Source organism: Eretmochelys imbricata, chromosome 20, assembly GCF_965152235.1.
Source record: "Eretmochelys imbricata isolate rEreImb1 chromosome 20, rEreImb1.hap1, whole genome shotgun sequence".
Taxonomy (NCBI): Eukaryota; Metazoa; Chordata; order Testudines; family Cheloniidae; genus Eretmochelys; species Eretmochelys imbricata.
The window spans coordinates 1613742-1633101 of record NC_135591.1 but is presented as its reverse complement, the minus strand read 5'-3'; the positions used below and the strand labels follow the sequence as shown (position 1 = coordinate 1633101).

The 19360-nt window shown below is 66.9% G+C and overlaps 1 protein-coding gene across 3 annotated transcripts in view; it reads left to right on the top strand.

The window, feature by feature from the left end:
* The window catches only part of KMT2D (lysine methyltransferase 2D), a 49557-nt gene that overhangs the window by 7749 nt on the left and 22448 nt on the right, over positions 1–19360 (top strand). For all 3 annotated transcript variants that reach the window (XM_077838946.1, XM_077838945.1, XM_077838947.1), the window contains exons 5-30: positions 54–163; positions 871–1033; positions 1704–1869; positions 2200–2314; positions 2768–2922; positions 3215–3351; positions 3881–4000; positions 4234–5204; positions 5694–5807; positions 6421–6531; positions 6680–6784; positions 7155–7336; positions 10512–10676; positions 12136–12245; positions 12373–12420; positions 13105–13320; positions 14016–14159; positions 14392–14508; positions 14774–14898; positions 15086–15275; positions 16398–16502; positions 17176–17340; positions 17867–17951; positions 18158–18402; positions 18829–18902; positions 19026–19076. In XM_077838946.1, coding sequence (XP_077695072.1) covers positions 54–163; positions 871–1033; positions 1704–1869; positions 2200–2314; positions 2768–2922; positions 3215–3351; positions 3881–4000; positions 4234–5204; positions 5694–5807; positions 6421–6531; positions 6680–6784; positions 7155–7336; positions 10512–10676; positions 12136–12245; positions 12373–12420; positions 13105–13320; positions 14016–14159; positions 14392–14508; positions 14774–14898; positions 15086–15275; positions 16398–16502; positions 17176–17340; positions 17867–17951; positions 18158–18402; positions 18829–18902; positions 19026–19076 — 4289 coding nt within the window. The remainder of the gene's footprint in view (positions 1–53; positions 164–870; positions 1034–1703; positions 1870–2199; positions 2315–2767; positions 2923–3214; positions 3352–3880; positions 4001–4233; positions 5205–5693; positions 5808–6420; positions 6532–6679; positions 6785–7154; positions 7337–10511; positions 10677–12135; positions 12246–12372; positions 12421–13104; positions 13321–14015; positions 14160–14391; positions 14509–14773; positions 14899–15085; positions 15276–16397; positions 16503–17175; positions 17341–17866; positions 17952–18157; positions 18403–18828; positions 18903–19025; positions 19077–19360) is intronic.

Below are 19360 nucleotides of genomic sequence, written 5' to 3'. Positions count from 1 at the left end.
GGGGCTCCTACCCTGACCCCCTCCTCCCATTAACCCCTTGCCTCCCCTCGCAGGGCACTGCTGGGCCCACCACTGGTGTGCGGCCTGGTCGGTGGGGGTGCAGCTGCAGGCCGGAGCCGGGCAGAGCGACGTGGGCAAAGCTGTTTTCTCAGGGATCTCGCAGGTGCGGGGAAGGGGGTGAGCAAATGGGAGGGAGAGGGAGGGCCTGCAGGCCCCCTGGCATTGGGGCGGCTGTGGTCGGGTAGGCGACCCCTTGGGCTGCGCTGCTGTGGGATGTCTGCCTAAGCCGACTCGACCCAGTGCCTCCCCTGGGAGGGGAGACCTCTGAGGAAGGTCTGGGGCTCGAAGCAGGGGGTGGGGGACATTCCCCCCTGCCAGCCCTGGGGTCCCGGTGCTGCCACGGGCACCGCCCTCCAGAAGAGGTGTTCAAGCGAGGCCCTGCCCCTGGGGCTCTTGGCACAAACCCTGGCCTCCTGGACAAACACCCAAGGGGTGTTTGCATTCACCTCCCTGATTTCCCACTCACAGGCTGCGCCTGGCTACGGGCTTCTCCTTCACTTCCTGTCCTAAACTGCCAGGCTGTGACTCAGCTGCCCTGCTCCCCTTGGGGGGGTGTCTGCATATCTGTGCTGAGTGAGAGGTCCCTGTGCGAGCAGCTGCCGTGCCCCACCCCGGGGTGGCTGCATCCCAGCCCCAGCTGAGGGATCCGATCCTTGCCTCATGTTGCTTCGTAGCTGTTAAGCAGGTGCTGCACCCCACCCCGGGGCTGCTTATGGGGGCTGGGGGCTCTCGGGGATCGCCCCGGAGGAGCCGCGACAGCGTCCGTCCAGCCGCATCTCTAACCCGCCCTGGGGTCCCTGCTGCTTTCAGAAATGTGAACACTGTCGGAGGATGGGTGCTACCATTCAGTGCCACTCGGAGGGGTGTCCGCGGCAGTACCACTTCCCGTGCGCGGCGGCCAGCGGCGCCTTCCAGTCCATGAAAACCCTCCAGCTCCTGTGCCCGGAGCACGTGGCCGAGGCGGTGCAGATGGGTAGGTGCCGCCAGGGCCCCTGGGCAGCGGGTGCTGCAGGCCGTGAAGAAGGGCAGGGACAGCGGCTGCTTGGGCACACCTCTGCCGCTTGGTTGGTAGAGTTTTGGAGGGGCTAGGGACTCCTGGGAACCTTAAGGGGCTAGGGGGAGCGGGGTCTAGTGGTAAGACCAGGGGCTGGGGGCCAGGACTCAGGTAGGGGAATGGGGTCTAGTGGTAAGAGCAGGGGCTGGGGGCCAGGACTCAGGTAGGGGAATGGGGTCTAGTGGTAAGAGCAGGGGCTGGGGGCCAGGACTCAGGTAGGGGAATGGGGTCTAGTGGTTAGAGCAGGGGCTGGGGGCCACTACTCAGGTAGGGGAATGGGGTCTACTGGTTAGAGTGTGTGGGAAGGGGCTGGGAGCCAGGACTCCTGGGTTCTCTTCCTGGACCTGTCACTGCTGTGATGGTGGAGCTGGGGGGTCCAAGTGGATGTTGGTGAGGTGCTGTGAGATCCTTGGGGCGGGGGCTGAGGATGCTGCTGGCCGGGGGTGCCCTAGGGGGTGGGCAGAGCACGCGCAGGGGTTGGGGGCAGAGGCTGTGGGACAGGGCTTTGAGGTGGGGGGAAGAGGCTGGGCATCGGGCAGTGTGGGTGCAGGAGGGCTTGTTTCCCTGACTCCCTGCTCCCCACGCCCAGAGGACTCGCGATGCATGGTGTGCGACGGGCCGGGGGACCTGCGCGACCTGCTCTTCTGCACCAGCTGCGGCCTGCACTACCATGGCACCTGCCTGGACATCCCCGTCACGCCACACAAACGCTCTGGCTGGCAGTGCCCCGAGTGCAAAGTCTGCCAAACGTGCAGGTAGGTGGCAAAACCCTGGGCATGGGCACTGTGTGAACCACACCAGCCTTCCTGGTTTGGGGAGTGGGGGCTGGGAGCCAGGACTGCTGGGTTCTATCCCCAGCTCTGGGAGGGGAGTGGGTTAGAGTGGCGGGGGAGCTGGGAGCCAGGACTCCTGGGTTCTATCCCTAGCTCTGGGAGGGGAGTCTAGTGGGTTAGAGCAGGGGGGCTGGGAGTCCGGACTCCTGGGTTCTATCCTGAGCGGTGCTCCTCTCTGTGGGGAGGCCGGGGCGGTGGCGCTTGGTCCATGAGGGGCCTGGGGCTTGTCTGAGGGCAGCGTCTTCCCTGCAGACAGCCCGGCGCGGACTCCATGATGCTGGTGTGCGAGGCCTGTGATAAGGGCTACCACACGTTCTGCCTGAAGCCGGCCATTGAGAGCCTTCCCACGGACTCCTGGAAGTGCAAGGTGGGCTCCACACCTACATCGCCTGCAGGGAACGCCCCGGGGAGGCCGGGCCCTGCCGACTGCCAGGGCGGCATCTGCTCTGGGGCCCTGGCAGCTCGTCCCACGGAGCAAGCCCTGCTTTGCTTCACCTGATGCCAGCACCCCCAGCCGGAGTCCCCAGCGGGAAGGACAGGGACCCCAGGCTTTCCCAGGCCCACAGCCCCCATAACCCAAGGGGAAGAGATCTCTGCACAGCACCAACCCTGAGCCAGCCAGTCCCCGCCTCCAGCCCTGGGGCCAGGTCAGAGCTGGGGCCACCCAGAGGGGAAATGCCCCATTCCCCACTCCACTGAGCCAGCCAGTCCTCTCTCCTGGGGCCAGATCAGAGCCAGCGTTCCTAGAGGGGGAAGGCCCCATGCCCCATTCTCTGGCCCCTGTGCCAGCCCGCCCCGCTGACTGTCTGTCTCCCTGCAGAACTGCCGGGTGTGCTCCGACTGCGGGTCGCGGCCGGCAGCGCTCGACCCCGGGTGCCACTGGTATGAGAGCTACTCGGTGTGCGAAGGGTGCCAGCGGCACCGGAGTGCGGCAGGAGGCACCGATGCCGCCCGGTGCTGCCAGAGCTGCCAGAAGTGAGTCGCAAAGGGGTCCCCCCCTGGCACCTGCATGGGGGTCCCTGCCGGGGGGGCAGGAGGGTCTGGGCCTGGCCGTGCCAGATAGCGCTCTCCCTCCCGTTATAAGCTGCTGAGCCCAGTGCTGCGGGTACCGGGGGAGGGGCCGTGGGCACCACCGGGTGGGTGTTCGGGGGTCCAGGGTGTGTTGGGGCCAGGGCAGAGGGCAGGATCCCTCCTCCTCCAGCACCTCTGGCCGGCCGGATGGGTCAGGGGCTCTCAGACGCTCCTCATGTGGCTCATCCCCCCCCAGGCCCTTGCCCCCGGATAGCAGTGATGCGGCAGGGGGTTCCGCCTGCCCGGCGTGTCAAGGGCAGCAGAAACACCCGCAGCTGGATGGGGCCGTGCCCCAGGAAGAGATGCCCTCGGGGTGTGAAGCCAAACCACTAGGTGAGCGCATGCCCTGCCCCACGCCGGCCCCACAGCATTGGGGATGCCCTGGCCCCAGCGTGGGCCTGTGAGAATTACCCCTTGGTGCCAGGAGTTTCCACCTGCCTCCTCACCACCGGCTGGGAGGAAGGATCCCTCTGGTGAGAGCCAACAGTCCTGACGTCTATTCCCAGCTCCAACACTGACCTGCTGCGTGACTTTGAGCCAGTCCCTCCACCCCGTGCCTCAGTTTCTCCCCCTCTTTAAGCCAGCGGTCGTATTTGCCTCTGTCTGGGTGGCCCTGCTGAGAGGCTGGAGCTTGGGAGAGCCCAGGGAACGTGGACGGGTGGGGCGTTGTGTTGAGTGTCCCCAGGCTGCGCCCCCGTCCCCGGGGTGAGCCCAGGCAGAGCCCAGTGGCCCTGTGCTGCCTGCTAGGTGGCGCTGCTTGGCCTCTGGTTGCTGGGCGCTGCTGCTGACCCAGGGGGGTGGGTGAGGCAGGGGCTCGGGGGCTCCCCCTCCTACCCCCCCAACCAGCCATCCTGTCCCCCAGGTCCCGCTCCGGAGCTGGAGGAGGCGCCAGGCCCGGCAGCACCTGCTAAGGACGAGGCGACGGAGCCGACACCCCCCGAGATGGCCCCTGAACCGCCAGCCCTGCCCTCGGCCCCTCCAGGTGAGGGGGTGCCCCATGAACACCCCTGGGGGCGGGTCTGCCAGCTCTGCCGTCATCTGTGGGGAGGGGGAATGTGGGCCGAGGCCGCCCCAGAGCATTCTGGGAGTCGGGCCCTTTGCTTGGAAGGCTCCGAACTGCCCAATGAAGTGAGGCGCCTTTAACCCTCCGGGTGCTGGGGGCGGAGTGTTCTGCGCCCCCGTGAGAGTGACTGTCCCCCTTGATTCTCTCCCCAGACCCCGCTGTTGCCGCATCGCCCGCCCGCTCCGAGGAGCCGCCACCGGATGCCAAAGAGGAACCGGCCCCCAAGCAGCCAGCGGGACCCCCTGCCATCACTGCGGCCCCGCTGGAGCCTGCAGGCAGCCCCCAGCCCCCCATGGACAAGGAACCTGCCTCCCCACCCCGGACAGAGACACCCCCCACAGTGCCTCTGCCAGGCTCCCCTGCTCGCCAGCTGGGCCCCCCACAGCCCAGGGAAACGATGGAGTGTGGGGAGGAGGAGAGGATGGACACAGCAGGGGGCGAGGCGGGGTCCCTGGCCAGCCCCGCCGGGGATGGTGCCCAGTCCACCCCAGCTGTGGCCCTGGGGCCGTTCCCAGGCTTGGCACAGCAGGAAGAGGAGGAGGGAGCCGCTGGGCCAGAGCAGGCGGGGGCCGGGGGGAGGTGCTCTCCCCCACTGAGTGAGGACGGGCTAGAGGAGAGCCGGGGTGGGGGGGACCCTGAGTCCAGCCAGACCCCGGTCAGCTTCACCAGCGAGCCTAAGGGGTCCCCCATGCTGCTGGAGCCCGAGGAGCTGGGCCCGGCCACCCCGATGGAGGTGTATGGGACGGGCGGGAAGCTGCTGGAGCGTGGGGAAGAGGGGGGCCCCGAGCCCCCCGTCCTGCGGCCCCGTCCCACCCTCATCAAGTCGGACATCGTCAACGAGATCTCCAACCTGAGCCAGGGCGACACCAGAAGCAGCTTTCCCGGCTCGGAGCCCCTGCTGGGCTCTCCGGACCCTGAGGGCGGGGGCTCTCTCTCCATGGAGCTGGGCATGACCTCCACCGACATCAGCCTGCAGAAGGACGACGCCGGCTCCCTGCCCCACTGCACCGACTCGCTGGCTGAGACGGACGACTCGCTGCTCTTTGAGCCCGGCACTGGGGCCAAGGGCGAGGGGGAGAAGGGGCGTCGGCGCAGCTCCCCGGGGCGCTCCCGCGTCAAGCAGGTAACGGGGGGACCGGGGCACGGGCAGGTAAGGGGGGACGTGGGCACAGGGTGTGGCAGGGGCACCAGGATGGGGGGCTCTCTCACTGTCCCTGCTGGGATCGGGCCTGGCTCTGGGCACCCCTTCACCACATGCTCCCTCCAGCCCCCCGTTGTGCGCCACCCCACCCTGGTCTGACACCCCCCTGCCAAGCTGTGGGGCAGGGAGGGGAGCACTGTCTCCATCCTGAGTCAGGCTGGCCCCTGCACCCCACCCCTCCGCTGTCAGCGCCATCCCCCGCTGGCCGTTTTGCTGGGGTGCAGGGTGGGGGACAAGTGGGAATGGGGCAGCCCCCATGGGTCCCGCGTGCCCCCCCCCCACGTGAGTCCCAAGGGCTGTGCCATCTCCTGGTGCCCCCTGGAGCGGGCAGGGGGCCATGCCAGCTGGAGCAGGTCCCCTGGCTCTGGGAAGCCTGGGTGTTGCTGTAACCCCCCCTCCCCTTGGCCCTAGGGTCGCAGCAGCAGCTTCCCAGGGAGGAGGCGGCCCCGAGGTGGGACCCAGGGGGGCCGGGGCCGGGGCCGAGCTCGGCTGAAGTCGACCACCTCGTCCATTGAGACCCTCGCGGTAAGGCTGGGCTGGGGGGGTGGTTCTGCATCCCTGCGTTGCCCCCACAGCCCTTGGAAGTGGCTGCTGTGGAGCCCCTCGCTCCCCAGGGTGGGATCTGTGGGGGGCCCAGGCCACTCCCGATGTCTGGAGCATTGTGCTTGGCAAGTGACCCCTAGGAGCGTTGTGCTGGTGGGCTCTGATTCCCCCTCCCCGTGGCTTAAACCAGAGCTGGTAGCCTCTCCATCGGGCAGTCGGTGGGATTGGTTGGGTATGCGGGGGCTGGCTCAGATCCCAGGCCGGGAAGACTGGCTGGCTGGGGGGGACATGCCTCCAGGGGGCTCTGGGTCTGATGAGCTCCAGGGTAGGAGTGGGGACAGGGCCTTTCCCCTCGTGGGCTGTGGGGGGCTGCAGCGCAGGTTTCGGCACATTGTGCTGTTCTGCTCATTCTCCCGCAGTGTCTAAGCCAGGCCCCACTCCAGCCTTGCAGGGGGAAGCTGGTGCTTCCGTCTCCGGCTCAGCTGGCCGGATTGGCACTGACCGGCGCCCTTGGGGTGCCTGGCTCGGTCCGGGGGTGGGTCCGTGCCTGCTCCATCGGTGACGTGTTCTCACCCTGTCTCACCTGCTCCCCCAGCTGGCGGATATCGACAGCTCCCCCAGCAAGGAGGATGACGAGGAGGAGGACGACACCATGCAGAACACTGTGGTGCTTTTCTCCAACACGGACAAGTTCGTTCTCATGCAGGTGGGGGAGCAGATGCGCCCCCCGGGGAAGGAGGGGGTTCTGGGGAGGGGAGGAGCCAGGTTCCGGGGGGAGGAGCCGGGTTCCGGGCTCGGCCGGGGAGCTCTGTGTCTCTCTGCCCAGCCCCCCGACGTCTGTCTCTCCCCGGCAGGACATGTGCGTGGTGTGCGGCAGCTTCGGGCGCGGGGCGGAGGGGCACCTCCTGGCCTGCTCCCAGTGCTCCCAGTGCTACCATCCCTACTGCGTCAACAGCAAGGTAAGGTGGAGTGGGAGGCGCTGGATCCCCCAAGCCCTAGTATGGGCCCCCTTGCCCTGGTGCACCTTTGGGAGCAGCTCTCCTCCTGCACCCGGGTTCTCCCGTCAGCTGCCATTGCACATGGGCCCCAGTGCCACTGGGCCCCTTCTAGCATGGGGCTGGGTCCCTACGGCTGGTCCCACAGGCTGCGTGCCTGGCCCTTGGACACTTTCCTCTCTGCCCCAGCAGAAGTGCTCTGAGCTGGGTCCGGTGCCACGGGCAAGGGTGTGACCTCTGTGCCTATTGATCCTCCCCGTCCCTGCTGCAGCCCTGCGGGGGGCAGGGCTCCCCTCCCTGCCCCCTCACAGTGCAGCCCTGCTCTGCTCCCCAGATCACCAAGGTGATGCTGCTGAAGGGCTGGCGCTGCGTGGAGTGCATCGTCTGCGAGGTGTGTGGCAAGGCCTCGGACCCCTCGCGCCTGCTGCTTTGCGACGACTGCGACATCAGCTACCACACCTACTGCCTGGACCCGCCGCTGCACACCGTGCCCAAGGGCGGCTGGAAGTGCAAGTGGTGAGCGCCAGAGCCGGGGCCCCGACCCAGCCGCGCCACGGGGGAGCCTGCTGGGCAGCAGCGATGCTGGGCTGGAGCCAGGGCAGCCGTGGGGCTTGCCGAGGGCGGGGGGAGCCTGTTCTGACCCCCGACTTGATCCATCTCTCTCTGTGTGCAATGGGGCCTGGGCCTGGGGTGGGGGGCAGTGCAGCATGAGACGGGCAGTGCGTGGGGGGCTATTGGGGGGACGGGACAGGCCGGTAGGGGTGCAGTGCGGTGTGAGACGGGCAGTGCATGGGGGGCTATTGGGGGGACGGGACAGGCCGGTAGGGGTGCAGTGCGGCGTGAGACGGGCAGTGCGTGGGGGGCTCTCGGTGGGACGGGACAGGCGGGTAGGGGTGCAGTGCGGCGTGAGACGGGCAGTGCGTGGGGGGCTCTCGGTGGGACGGGACAGGCGGGTAGGGGTGCAGTGCGGCGTGAGACGGGCAGTGCGTGGGGGGCTCTCGGTGGGACGGGACAGGCGGGTAGGGGTGCAGTGCGGCGTGAGACGGGCAGTGCGTGGGGGGCTCTCGGTGGGACGGGAGAGGCGGGTAGGGGTGCAGTGCGGCGTGAGACGGGCAGTGCGTGGGGGGCTCTCGGGGGGACGGGAGAGGCGGGTAGGGGTGCAGTGCGGCGTGAGACGGGCAGTGCGTGGGGGGCTCTCGGGGGGACGGGAGAGGCGGGTAGGGGTGCAGTGCGGCGTGAGACGGGCAGTGCGTGGGGGGCTCTCGGGGGGACGGGAGAGGCGGGTAGGGGTGCAGTGCGGCGTGAGACGGGCAGCGCGTGGGGGGCTCTCGGTGGGACGGGAGAGGCCGGTAGGGGTGCAGTGCGGCGTGAGACGGGCAGCGCGTGGGGGGCTCTCAGGGGGACGGGAGAGGCGGGTAGGGGTGCAGTGCGGCGTGAGACGGGCAGTACGTGGGGGGCTCTCGGGGGGACGGGAGAGGCGGGTAGGGGTGCAGTGCGGCGTGAGACGGGCAGTGCGTGGGGGGCTATTGGGGGGACGGGAGAGGCGGGTAGGGGTGCAGTGCGGCGTGAGACGGGCAGTGCGTGGGGGGCTCTCGGTGGGACGGGAGAGGCCGGTAGGGGTGCAGTGCGGCGTGAGACGGGCAGTGCGTGGGGGGCTATTGGGGGGACGGGAGAGGCCGGTAGGGGTGCAGTGCGGCGTGAGACGGGCAGTGCGTGGGGGGCTCTCGGTGGGACGGGAGAGGCCGGTAGGGGTGCAGTGCGGCGTGAGACGGGCAGTGCGTGGGGGGCTCTCGGGGGGACGGGAGAGGCGGGTAGGGGTGCAGTGCGGCGTGAGACGGGCAGTGCGTGGGGGGCTCTCGGGGGGACGGGAGAGGCCGGTAGGGGTGCAGTGCGGCGTGAGACGGGCAGTGCGTGGGGGGCTATTGGGGGGACGGGAGAGGCGGGTAGGGGTGCAGTGCGGCGTGAGACGGGCAGTGCGTGGGGGGCTATTGGGGGGACGGGAGAGGCGGGTAGGGGTGCAGTGCGGCGTGAGACGGGCAGTGCGTGGGGGGCTCTCGGTGGGACGGGAGAGGCGGGTAGGGGTGCAGTGCGGCGTGAGACGGGCAGTGCGTGGGGGGCTCTCGGTGGGACGGGAGAGGCGGGTAGGGGTGCAGTGCGGCGTGAGACGGGCAGTGCGTGGGGGGCTCTCGGTGGGACGGGAGAGGCCGGTAGGGGTGCAGTGCGGCGTGAGACGGGCAGTGCGTGGGGGGCTATTGGGGGGACGGGAGAGGCGGGTAGGGGTGCAGTGCGGCGTGAGACGGGCAGTGCGTGGGGGGCTCTCGGGGGGACGGGAGAGGCGGGTAGGGGTGCAGTGCGGCGTGAGACGGGCAGTGCGTGGGGGGCTCTCGGGGGGACGGGAGAGGCGGGTAGGGGTGCAGTGCGGCGTGAGACGGGCAGTGCGTGGGGAGCTCTCGGGGGGACGGGAGAGGCCGGTAGGGGTGCAGTGCGGCGTGAGACGGGCAGTGCGTGGGGGGCTCTCGGGGGGACGGGAGAGGCGGATAGGGGTGCAGTGCGGCGTGAGACGGGCAGTGCGTGGGGGGCTCTCGGGGGGACGGGAGAGGCCGGTAGGGGTGCAGTGCGGCGTGAGACGGGCAGTGCGTGGGGGGCTCTCGGTGGGACGGGAGAGGCCGGTAGGGGTGCAGTGCGGCGTGAGACGGGCAGTGCGTGGGGGGCTCTCGGTGGGACGGGAGAGGCGGGTAGGGGTGCAGTGCGGCGTGAGACGGGCAGTGCGTGGGGGGCTCTCGGGGGGACGGGAGAGGCCGGTAGGGGTGCAGTGCGGCGTGAGACGGGCAGTGCGTGGGGGGCTCTCGGGGGGACGGGAGAGGCGGGTAGGGGTGCAGTGCGGCGTGAGACGGGCAGTGCGTGGGGGGCTCTCGGGGGGACGGGAGAGGCGGGTAGGGGTGCAGTGCGGCGTGAGACGGGCAGTGCGTGGGGGGCTCTCGGGGGGACGGGAGAGGCGGGTAGGGGTGCAGTGCGGCGTGAGACGGGCAGTGCGTGGGGGGCTCTCGGGGGGACGGGAGAGGCGGGTAGGGGTGCAGTGCGGCGTGAGACGGGCAGTGCGTGGGGGGCTCTCGGGGGGACGGGAGAGGCGGGTAGGGGTGCAGTGCGGCGTGAGACGGGCAGTGCGTGGGGGGCTCTCGGGGGGACGGGAGAGGCCGGTAGGGGTGCAGTGCGGCGTGAGACGGGCAGTGCGTGGGGGGTTATTGGGGGGACGGGAGAGGCGGGTAGGGGTGCAGTGCGGCGTGAGACGGGCAGTGCGTGGGGGGCTCTCGGGGGGACGGGAGAGGCGGGTAGGGGTGCAGTGCGGCGTGAGACGGGCAGTGCGTGGGGGGCTCTCGGGGGGACGGGAGAGGCGGGTAGGGGTGCAGTGCGGCGTGAGACGGGCAGTGCGTGGGGGGTTATTGGGGGGACGGGAGAGGCGGGTAGGGGTGCAGTGCGGCGTGAGACGGGCAGTGCGTGGGGGGCTCTCGGGGGGACGGGAGAGGCGGGTAGGGGTGCAGTGCGGCGTGAGACGGGCAGTGCGTGGGGGGCTCTCGGTGGGACGGGACGGGCCGGTAGGGGTGCAGTGCGGCGTGAGACGGGCAGTGCGTGGGGGGCTCTGGGGGCGCCGGGGGGTGAAGCGGGGGCTGGTGCTGACCCCTCTCTCCGGTAGGTGCGTGTGCTGCGTGCAGTGTGGGGCGGGCTCCCCCGGGTTCCACTGTGAGTGGCAGAACAACTACACGCACTGCGCCCCTTGCGCCAGCCTCGTGACCTGCCCCCTCTGCCGGGCGAAGTACGTGGAAGACGACCTGCTCATCCAGTGCAGGCACTGCGACCGGTGAGGCCCAGCCCCCTTTCTGCCTGGGGGAGGTCGGTGGGGGGGCTAGCCATGGGGCTGCACACAAACGGGGGGCAAACGTTTTGGCCCGCGGCCCACATCGGGGTTGCAAAACTGTACGGAGGGTCGGGTAGGGAAGGCTGTGCCTCCCCAAACAGCCTGGCCCCCCGCCCCCTCCCACTTCCCGCCCCCTGACTGCCCCCCTCAGAACCTCCAACCCATCTAACCCCCCCATTCCTTGTCCCCTGCCCCTAACTGCCCCCTGGGACTCCGCTCCCTGTCCCCAGATTGCCCCAACCCCTATCCACACACCTGCCCCCTGACAGACCCCCCGGGACTCGCACCCCCTATCCAACCACCCTCTGCTCCTCATCCCCTGACTGCCCTCTCCCGGGACCCCCCACCCCTAACTGCCCCTTGGGATCCCATCATCCAACCATCCCTGTCCCTTGACTGCCCCCCCGACCCGTATCCACACCCCCGCCTCCTGACAGGCCCCCTGGGACTCCCACTCCTCCCTGTTCCCCGTCCCCTGACTGCCCCCACAGATCCTCTGCTCCCTGACTGCCCTGCGGGACCCCCCGCCCCCTCACCATGCTGCTCAGAGCAGCAGGAGCTTGCTGCCCGGCTGGAGCCAGAACGCAGCGGTGTCACTGCGCAGGGGGGGCCGGGGGCCGGCCTCCCCTGCCGGGAGCGCAGGACAGTCCCGCGGGCTGTAGTTTGCCCACCTCTGTCCTAGGGGGTCCGACACCCCAGCTGGTGTTTGCCCCCTGGAGCCCTTGCTTCGTGCAATCTGCGGCTGGTCCCTGGACCTGGGAACAGCCTCTGGGAATTCTGGGACAGCTTCCAGTGAAACATGCAAATGGCCAACACAGCCCTCCTAATCCTTGCTCCTTGGGCTATTGGGTTAGAGACAGGATCTTATCCACACCGGCACACATCTTCTCAGCTTGATATGGCACCATTAGGGTTCAGAGTCAACAGCCTTGCTGAGGAGTCAGGTCAGTTCATGCCTCCAAGAGTTACTGTTTCAGGCTCTCTGCAGGCTGTTGGATGGCTCATATTTTTTTTAATTTTTTTTTATTTTTTTGAAAGGTTTCTGAAAATATAAGGGCCAGAAAGATGTAACCGATCTGGAGCAGGGTTCTGCCTCGGGGGACGCACACGGGGCTGTGCTCGGGGCCCTGCCCCTGCCGCAAGAGGGTCTAAGCGAGAGACCAGACTTGATTTTATTGAACGGGTCCCTGCAGAGCTCCCTGTTGGGGGCTGGGTTCCCCCGGTGGAGATCAGCTTGTTCCTTGGCGTCCCCAGGACAGGCAGCTTGGGAGGGTTCCCTGGAGCGCTCGGGGGCTGCCTCCGGGAGCAGCATCGAAGGGAGTTCCTGAGCCAAGCGCCTTTCCCCTGGGGAGGCCCCGGGCCCCATGCTGCGCCCCGTCCCTTACCCGTCCCTGTCCCCCAGGTGGATCCACGCAGTGTGCAGCAATCTCTTCACGGAGGAGGAGGTGGAACAGGCAGCAGACGAGGGCTTCGACTGCAGCTCCTGCCAGCCCTACGTGGTCAAGCCAGTCGGTGCGTCCATGCCTCCCCTGCGCCGGGAGGCAGGTGCTTGGGGCAGCAGGGAGAGGCCAAGGGACTGGGCGGGGGGGAGTGGGCCGGGGACTCAGGTGGACTCACCGCTGTCTGTTTCCCTCCCCAGTTCCCGTCGCCCCCCCAGAGATCATCCCGGTGAAGATCAAGGAGCCGGGTAAGTATGTGGGGAAGGGGACACGCTCTCCACTCCGTGTGACCGAGCTGCACTCGCCGCCCACTTGGGGGTTTCCAGTGTGTGCCCCATCCCCCCGAAGGGCCTCTGGCTGCACCGGGCTCCCAGCCCGGGGGCACAAGAGAGTCCATCCCTCTCCCAGCTGGAGGGAAGAAGCTGCCATGAGGGCTCTGAGCCCTCCCAGAGCTTGGGACGAGTCGGTCTCGCTAGGGTTGTATCACCTTTTTCCCAGGGAGGGGTGTGCTGCAGAGGCCAAGGCTCCTGGGTTCATTCCCGGCTCAGGGAGAAGAGTGGGGTCTTGCGGTTAGGGCTGGGAGCCCAGAGTCCAGGGTTCTGTTCCGGCTCAGGGAAAAGAGTGGGGTCTAGCGGTTAGGGCTGGGAGCCCGGACTCCTGGGTTCTGTTCCTGGCTCGTGGGGGTGGGGAGGGTTGTGGAATCCAGTAGTTGGAGCAGGGGGTCAAGGAGTCTCTCTTGCCTTGAAGAGCTCACAGTCTGAACGGGCTAGACGAAGGGCACAGAGAGGCTCAGGGACTGGCCCAAGGTCTCCTAGTGGGTCAGTGCAGAGCCGGGAATAGAACCCAGGCATCCTGACTTCTGGGCCAGCCTGCAAGTGGAGAGCATGTGATCCGTAACTCTGTTGTCTGGCCCTGCCTCCTTCCCCCCACAGAGCCCCAGTATTTCCGCTTCGAAGGCGTCTGGCTGACGGAGACCGGCATGGCCGTGCTGCGGAACCTGTCCATGTCCCCTCTGCACAAACGCAGGCAACGCAAGACCCGGCTGGGCCCCCTGAATGGGGAGGGGGGCCTGGAGGGCGGCGACCCCCTGGGTGCGGACGAGAAGAAGGACGGGGATCTGGACGCGGACGACCTGCTGAAGGGTGAAGGTGCGCTCCCCTCGTGTGGGCCCTGCTCCCACTGCCGGCGGGCGCGGTACGCACGCGTGCTGGTGCCTGCCGCTTGGGCTGCCACCTTACTGTGCCTGGAGAGGAGCCAAGATGCCAGGGTTCGTTGCCAGGCCTGCTCAGCCCCTCGAGCCCACCGAACCGAGGGCTCTTGCCGTGCCCGGGAGGGCAGGTCTCGGCTCAGTGCCTGAGGGCGTTGGCGCTGTGGTGGGTGGGTGGGAGGTGGCTGCAGCTGGGATCCTCCGCACTGGGGCGTAAGGGGGACGTATACATGTGCAGGGAGGGGCGTGTGCGCGGGGGGGGTGCAGGTGAGAGAGGGGGACGTGCACGGGGAGGGGTTGGCATGTTGGCAGAACTGCGTGGGGTGGGGTGGGGTGGGGTGGGGAGAATGTTGCTGGGCCCAGCTGGGTGGCTGTAGGCTTTCAGGGGCCCATGGCTGGTGGGGGAGGATGCACCAGAGAGAGGGGTACCCCTCTGTCGCTGATGGGCTGAACTGGCTCCTCCAGGGTCAGTGTCGTGGGGAGAAGGGGCACAGCTTGGCGAGCAATGTGTGGGGCTGGGTGTGGGAGTGGGGGATTCAGGGGGTCTGGATTGTCAGTTGACTTTCCCTCTGCCATAGTGGGACTGGGGGGCATGAGGGAGTCCCGCTCTAACGTCTCTCCCCCTCCCGCGCACAGGGGGTGTGGAGCACATGGAGTGTGAGATCAAGCTGGAAGCTGCTGCCAGCCCCGACCGGGACGGGGGCGCCGACGTGGACTCGGGGAAGGGGCTGGAGGATTCGGAGGAGTGCAAGAAGAGGAAGCGGAAGCCGTACCGCCCCGGTGAGTACTCCTGCACCAATCCATGACGGGGGACGGCTAATCAGCTGGGCTCTTCCGGGCCTTGTCCATGGTGGCTGACGGAGGCGTCCCGCCGAATCCAGCCCATCAGAGCTGGGGCTGGAGGGTGTCGGTTCCAGCATCTTGTGCCCTGGGCTCTGTGCAGTGAAACCCACCGGCTAAGCAGGGCTGAGGCCTCCCTCTGTAACCCCCCATCGCTCATCTTCCCCCACAGGGATCGGCGGATTCATGGTGCGGCAGCGGAAGTCCCACACCCGGCTGAAGAAGGGCTCGGCGGCACTGGTGGAGGCATGTCGCGAGGTGCTGAGCGCCGAGGGGCACCCGGAGGACGGTAGGAGCCGCGTGCGCCCAGGCAGTGCCTGGCCCTCTGGCATTAACCTCTGTGTCGTGGGGTGTAGCTGGGACAGAACAGCCCCCGCCCCAACCCTGAGTTCTGGGATCTCATGGAGGGAGGTGGGGCTGCACCACAGCTTGTGCGGGGAGGCGATGGGGAAATCCCTGCCCAAGGCAGGGCTCCTTCCAGGAGGGCCCCAGGTCTCCGGGGTCCTTTACTCCCTCCTGGGGAGGGCGGAAGTAACAGAAGCTGCTGTCCACAGGGGCGCCGGCGGAGATCCCAGCGGAGGGCGCTGTGGAGCAGGGTGCCACGGAGGTGGACGAGAAGAAGAAACGCAGAGGCAGGAAGAAGAGCAAGTTGGAGGATATGTTCCCTGCCTACCTCCAGGTAAGCCAGGCTGTGGCGGGGCCATGTCAGCCCCTGCTGCTGTGGGCAGAGGGGAAGGGGAGGGGAGGGTGGGGGAGCTTCATTGGGCAGAGAGGTGGGGATGGGGTCTGGCTCCTCTGTTAACTCTGGTACGTGTCCCCTGGCTCCCTCCCGCCCCCTCCCGTCCCCTTCCCTACTCCTTCGGCAGGAAGCGTTCTTCGGGAAGGCGCTCATGGACCTGAGCCGGAAGGCCCTGCTGGCTGCAGGGGGTGTAGGGGATGGAGCTGCCTGCCCCCCCTTTGGCCAGGGTGCTCCCAGACCAAGGGTGGACCCTGGGGTGCCCGGCACACTCCAAAAGGCGCCTGGAGATGGGAAGGAGACTCCTGCCCATCTGAAAGGTAAGGGGGCTGCAGAGATGCCCTTGGCTTCTGGGCGGAGGTTGGCAGGGTGCAGGGCTGGCCGGTGGGACTTGGCTTGGTTGGGAGGGATCTGAGGGGCTGGGCATGGTCACTCGGACTGGGGGCGGGTAGTGCCAGGAGCCGGAGATCACCCTTGCCAAGGGGCTGGCGTCACGGGAGGGAGGGGCCGTCTGCTGGCTCAGCGTCCCCCTCCTGTGACACCCCCCCCAGGGGACAGCAGCATGGACAGCAGCACCCTGGTGGCCCAAGAGGAGGACCCGAAAGGGGCGGAAGCGAAGGCCGAGGACCCAGGTGAGCACCTCCCACCGGGCTGGCCTGCGGGTGGGGAGCGGGGGCTGGGGGGGGCTGGTGTCCGGCCCGTGGCTGGGGGGTGTTCCCTGTGGGGACGGGACTCAGCACTATGGCAGGCTGGTACAGAGAGCTGGGGGGTTATGCAAATAGAGTGACCCTCTCATTTGAATATCTGAATATGCAGGACTCCATTTGTATAACCTCCACCATGCCTGGAGCTCCCCATCTTGTTGACCAACTCCCCTGACCATAGAGATCCTGTCTAGAGTGTACTTTCCAACCGGCTCGTGGCCATAGAGCTGTGCCACTCTATCCATCATGGCTAAGCACTCTAGCTACAGCTCTATGGCTGTGGGCTATTATCTAGGCAGGGTGCATCTATGGTCAGTCCTGGAGGACTCCGGAGTCTCTATGGTTTGGAGTCCTAGAGTCATTCCCCCACCTTCAGAACCATAGAGATGTAGCCTAGAACATCACTCTCAGTTCCTACTCTTCTCAGGGAAGGAGGGTGCTGAAAGGGGGGGACAGACTCCCAAGCTCCCAGGTCACGACCCTGGCACGCCCGCCCCCGATGGGGTGGGGGGTGGGGGTCACGACCCTGGCACGCCCGCCCCCGATGGGGTGGGGGGTGGGGGTCACGACCCTGGCACGCCCGCCCCCGATGGGGTGGGGGTCACGACCCAGCATCCCCATGGCATGTCTGCCCCCATTGTGTGTGGGGTGGGGCAGGAAGATATCTGCAGCGGCACACCCCCTGGCCACGGGTGCTGAGCTGGGGTGATGTGGGTGGCGTGTGCGTTTGTCTCCCAGGGGCAGAGGAGCCGAAAGGTTCTCCGGATCCTGGAGACAGCGAGAAGCCGGCGACGCCCGGCGAGGGTGCTCTCAGCTCCGACCTTGACAAGATCCCCACAGAAGGTCAGGCTGCCGGACGTCCCCTCACACCTCCCTCGGTTCCGTGCTGGTGCCAGCCGGGGCTGGCGAGAAGGGCAGAAACGGGATAGTTAAACCAGGGCCCCAAGCTGAGGGGGCCTCCCAAATGCCTGTCACTAGGATGAAATGGGAGGGGGGGGGCCCCAGCAAACATGTGCTGGAGCCCACAACGGGTCTTGACAGCCTGGTGCCAGCTCCCCCAGAGGGTGACATGGGCTATTCCCAAAGCAAGGGACTTGCCAAGACCAGCTTCCCAGGCTAGTGGCTCAGTCCTGTGCGGGATCCCTTTGGTCCCCTCTGCTGAAGCCCCTGGTGGTCCGAGGAGACCAGTTCCCGCAGCTTGTTGCATAGTACAGCTGCCAATCAAGCAGAGGATGGTGGTGACCCTGTTTTCTCAGCCTGAACCAGGTGCCATTTTATCTGGTTCAAAAAGGCTCTGAGAGGAGGTGGGGTCTAGTAGAGTAGAAGGGACCCAAGAGTCAGGACTCCTGGGTTCCTTTTCCAGCTGCGCAACTGGCGTGCTGTGTGAGGGGAAGTCTTGTCCCTCAGTTTCGCCCTGGAAGATGGTGAGTCTGGAACGGGGTGGATCCGCACACGGGGCATGAGGCCATGCAGCTCCACAGCCCTGTGCTCATTCTGATCGTCCCTCTTCCCCCAGAATTGCCCAAGATGGAGAGCAAGGACATCCAGCAGCTCTTCAAGGACGTGCTGGGCTCTGCCGAGCGGGAGCAGCAGCTGAGCTGCGTGGCGGCAGGGATGGAGGCCAGCATGGGAGGGCGAGACGCCAACCGGGCACAGCTCTCCCAGAGGCCCTTCCTGCAAGGTGACCTGTCTGTCCCGTGTGGCGAGTGTGGCTGATAAATTACAACCCCCTTCCAAAAACTCCTGGTGTGAAAGGGCTGCTCTCGGGACCGGTTGTGAGAGGGAGGGCCATCAGGGGGTGCTGTCTGTTACGCCAGGCAGGACACAGGAGAGCAAACCTGGGCGTGTTCGGCGTGCCCCATTTCCAGCCCCTTGCTGTGCAGCCTGGTTTGAGCAGAGGCAGCACCATCTAGGGGCTGGAGGACAGCATTGCGGGACCGGACTCCTGGGTTCTGTTTCCTGCATCGATGTGTTGTGTGATCTGTGGGCAGGTCACCCCTCTTATGCCTTTGTTTCCCCATGTGCAATAAATAGGGTGATTCCTGGGGGAGGAGAGAGTGGTGTTAGGACTCTTTAGGAGCTAGGCATTCACCTGGCTTGGCTTTAGGAGCCCTCTTGGGGCAGGTGGGAGGGGGAGTTGGGGATGGGGAGGCTGGCTCTGACTCGCATTGCCAGCTCTCTGCCACATGGTTTGCCTTCCCTCACAGGGAGTGTTTCTCTGGGCTCTCTCCCCTCCACTGTCCCCATGGAGTCCTACTCAGGAGTCTGCCAGTCCCCATTCCTCGATAACAGGTATGTTGGTGCGTGCCAGGCGGGCAGTGCTGGTTGCCCTTGGGAGAGGCAGGGCACGGGGTTCTTCAGGAGATGGGGTGAATGCGGGTCCCTAAGGCGCTGGGGGCTGCTTCAATCCAGGGGCTGGAATCTGTCCCAGCTGGCATGTCCCTGGGCTTTGCCCGCTGCCCTGGTGACTCAGGCCATGTGCTTTTTCCCCGGCGTAGGGAGAGAAGTGGCTTCTTCAGCCCAGACCACTGCGAGCCTGAGAGCCCCTGGGCCAGCAGCTCGGCTGCCACCACCCCCTCCACGCCCACCACCCCCACCACGGAGGGTGAGGGGGATGGGCTCTCCTACAACCAGCGGAGCCTACAGCGCTGGGAGAAGGATGAGGAGCTGGGCGAGCTGTCCACCATCTCGCCCGTACTCTATGCCAACATGAACTTCCCCAGCCTCAAGCAGGATTACCCAGGTAGGCAGCTGCTCTCGCCCCTCTGGCTGCCCCCTTCGGGAAGGAGGGATGCTCAGTAACCAGCCTCTCTGGATCTCAGTGGCCGAGTGAAGGCTCTTACCCATAATCCTCTCTGGTATGAGGGCACTGAGCCCTATCTCCTATTGCGGGAAGAGTTCCTTGCGCATAGTTCTCTTGGCATGAAACTTCTGTGTTGGCTAAGAAGCTCCTTACCCAGAGAGCTCTCTGGCGTGAGCCTCCATTGGCTTCACGAAGCCCCTGGTCATGCATCTTTGGGGAGCCCAGGCTGGGGGGATGTCCCCACACCTGCCCTGACCCGGCTGGGGCTTGGGACATAAACCCCGGATGCTCCAGAGACTCCAGCCGGAGGCTGCCATGGCTAGTGATTTGGGGCGATCGTAACCTCTGTCTCTGTCCCCCACCCAGACTGGTCCAGCCGCTGCAAACAGATCATGAAGCTCTGGAGAAAGGTCCCTGCCCCGGACAAAGCCCCCTACTTGGTGAGTTTCCTGCGTGGGCCCGCTCCCCACTGGGGGCTGTGGCCGGGGAGCGTGACCTGCTCGCGGGGGATCGACGGGGAGTCTCACAGCCCAGCTCTGAGAACTGATTGTTTTTTTGTGCAGCAAAAGGCCAAAGATAACCGGGCGGCTCATCGCATCAACAAGGTGCAGAAGGTACGTGCCGGGGGAGAGCGCTCCGGACGCGGGCAGGAGCCTTGTGGGGCTCCTCTCTGTCCTTTCTTCCTCTCGGGGACCCAGACTGGGCCAGGGAGGAACTGGAGCAACTGGCCCCTCCTCTGACTCTGCCGGATCCTCCCTTCCCTGCCCCTATCCCCGTTTCACAGCCCAAGGTGGTGGGTGGGTGTGAGGGCGGGGGATCTGACCTGATGCCGTCTCAGGCTCTCTGCAGTGCAGAGAGGATCCCCTGGCAAGCTGACCCCCATCCTGCGCTGTCTCTG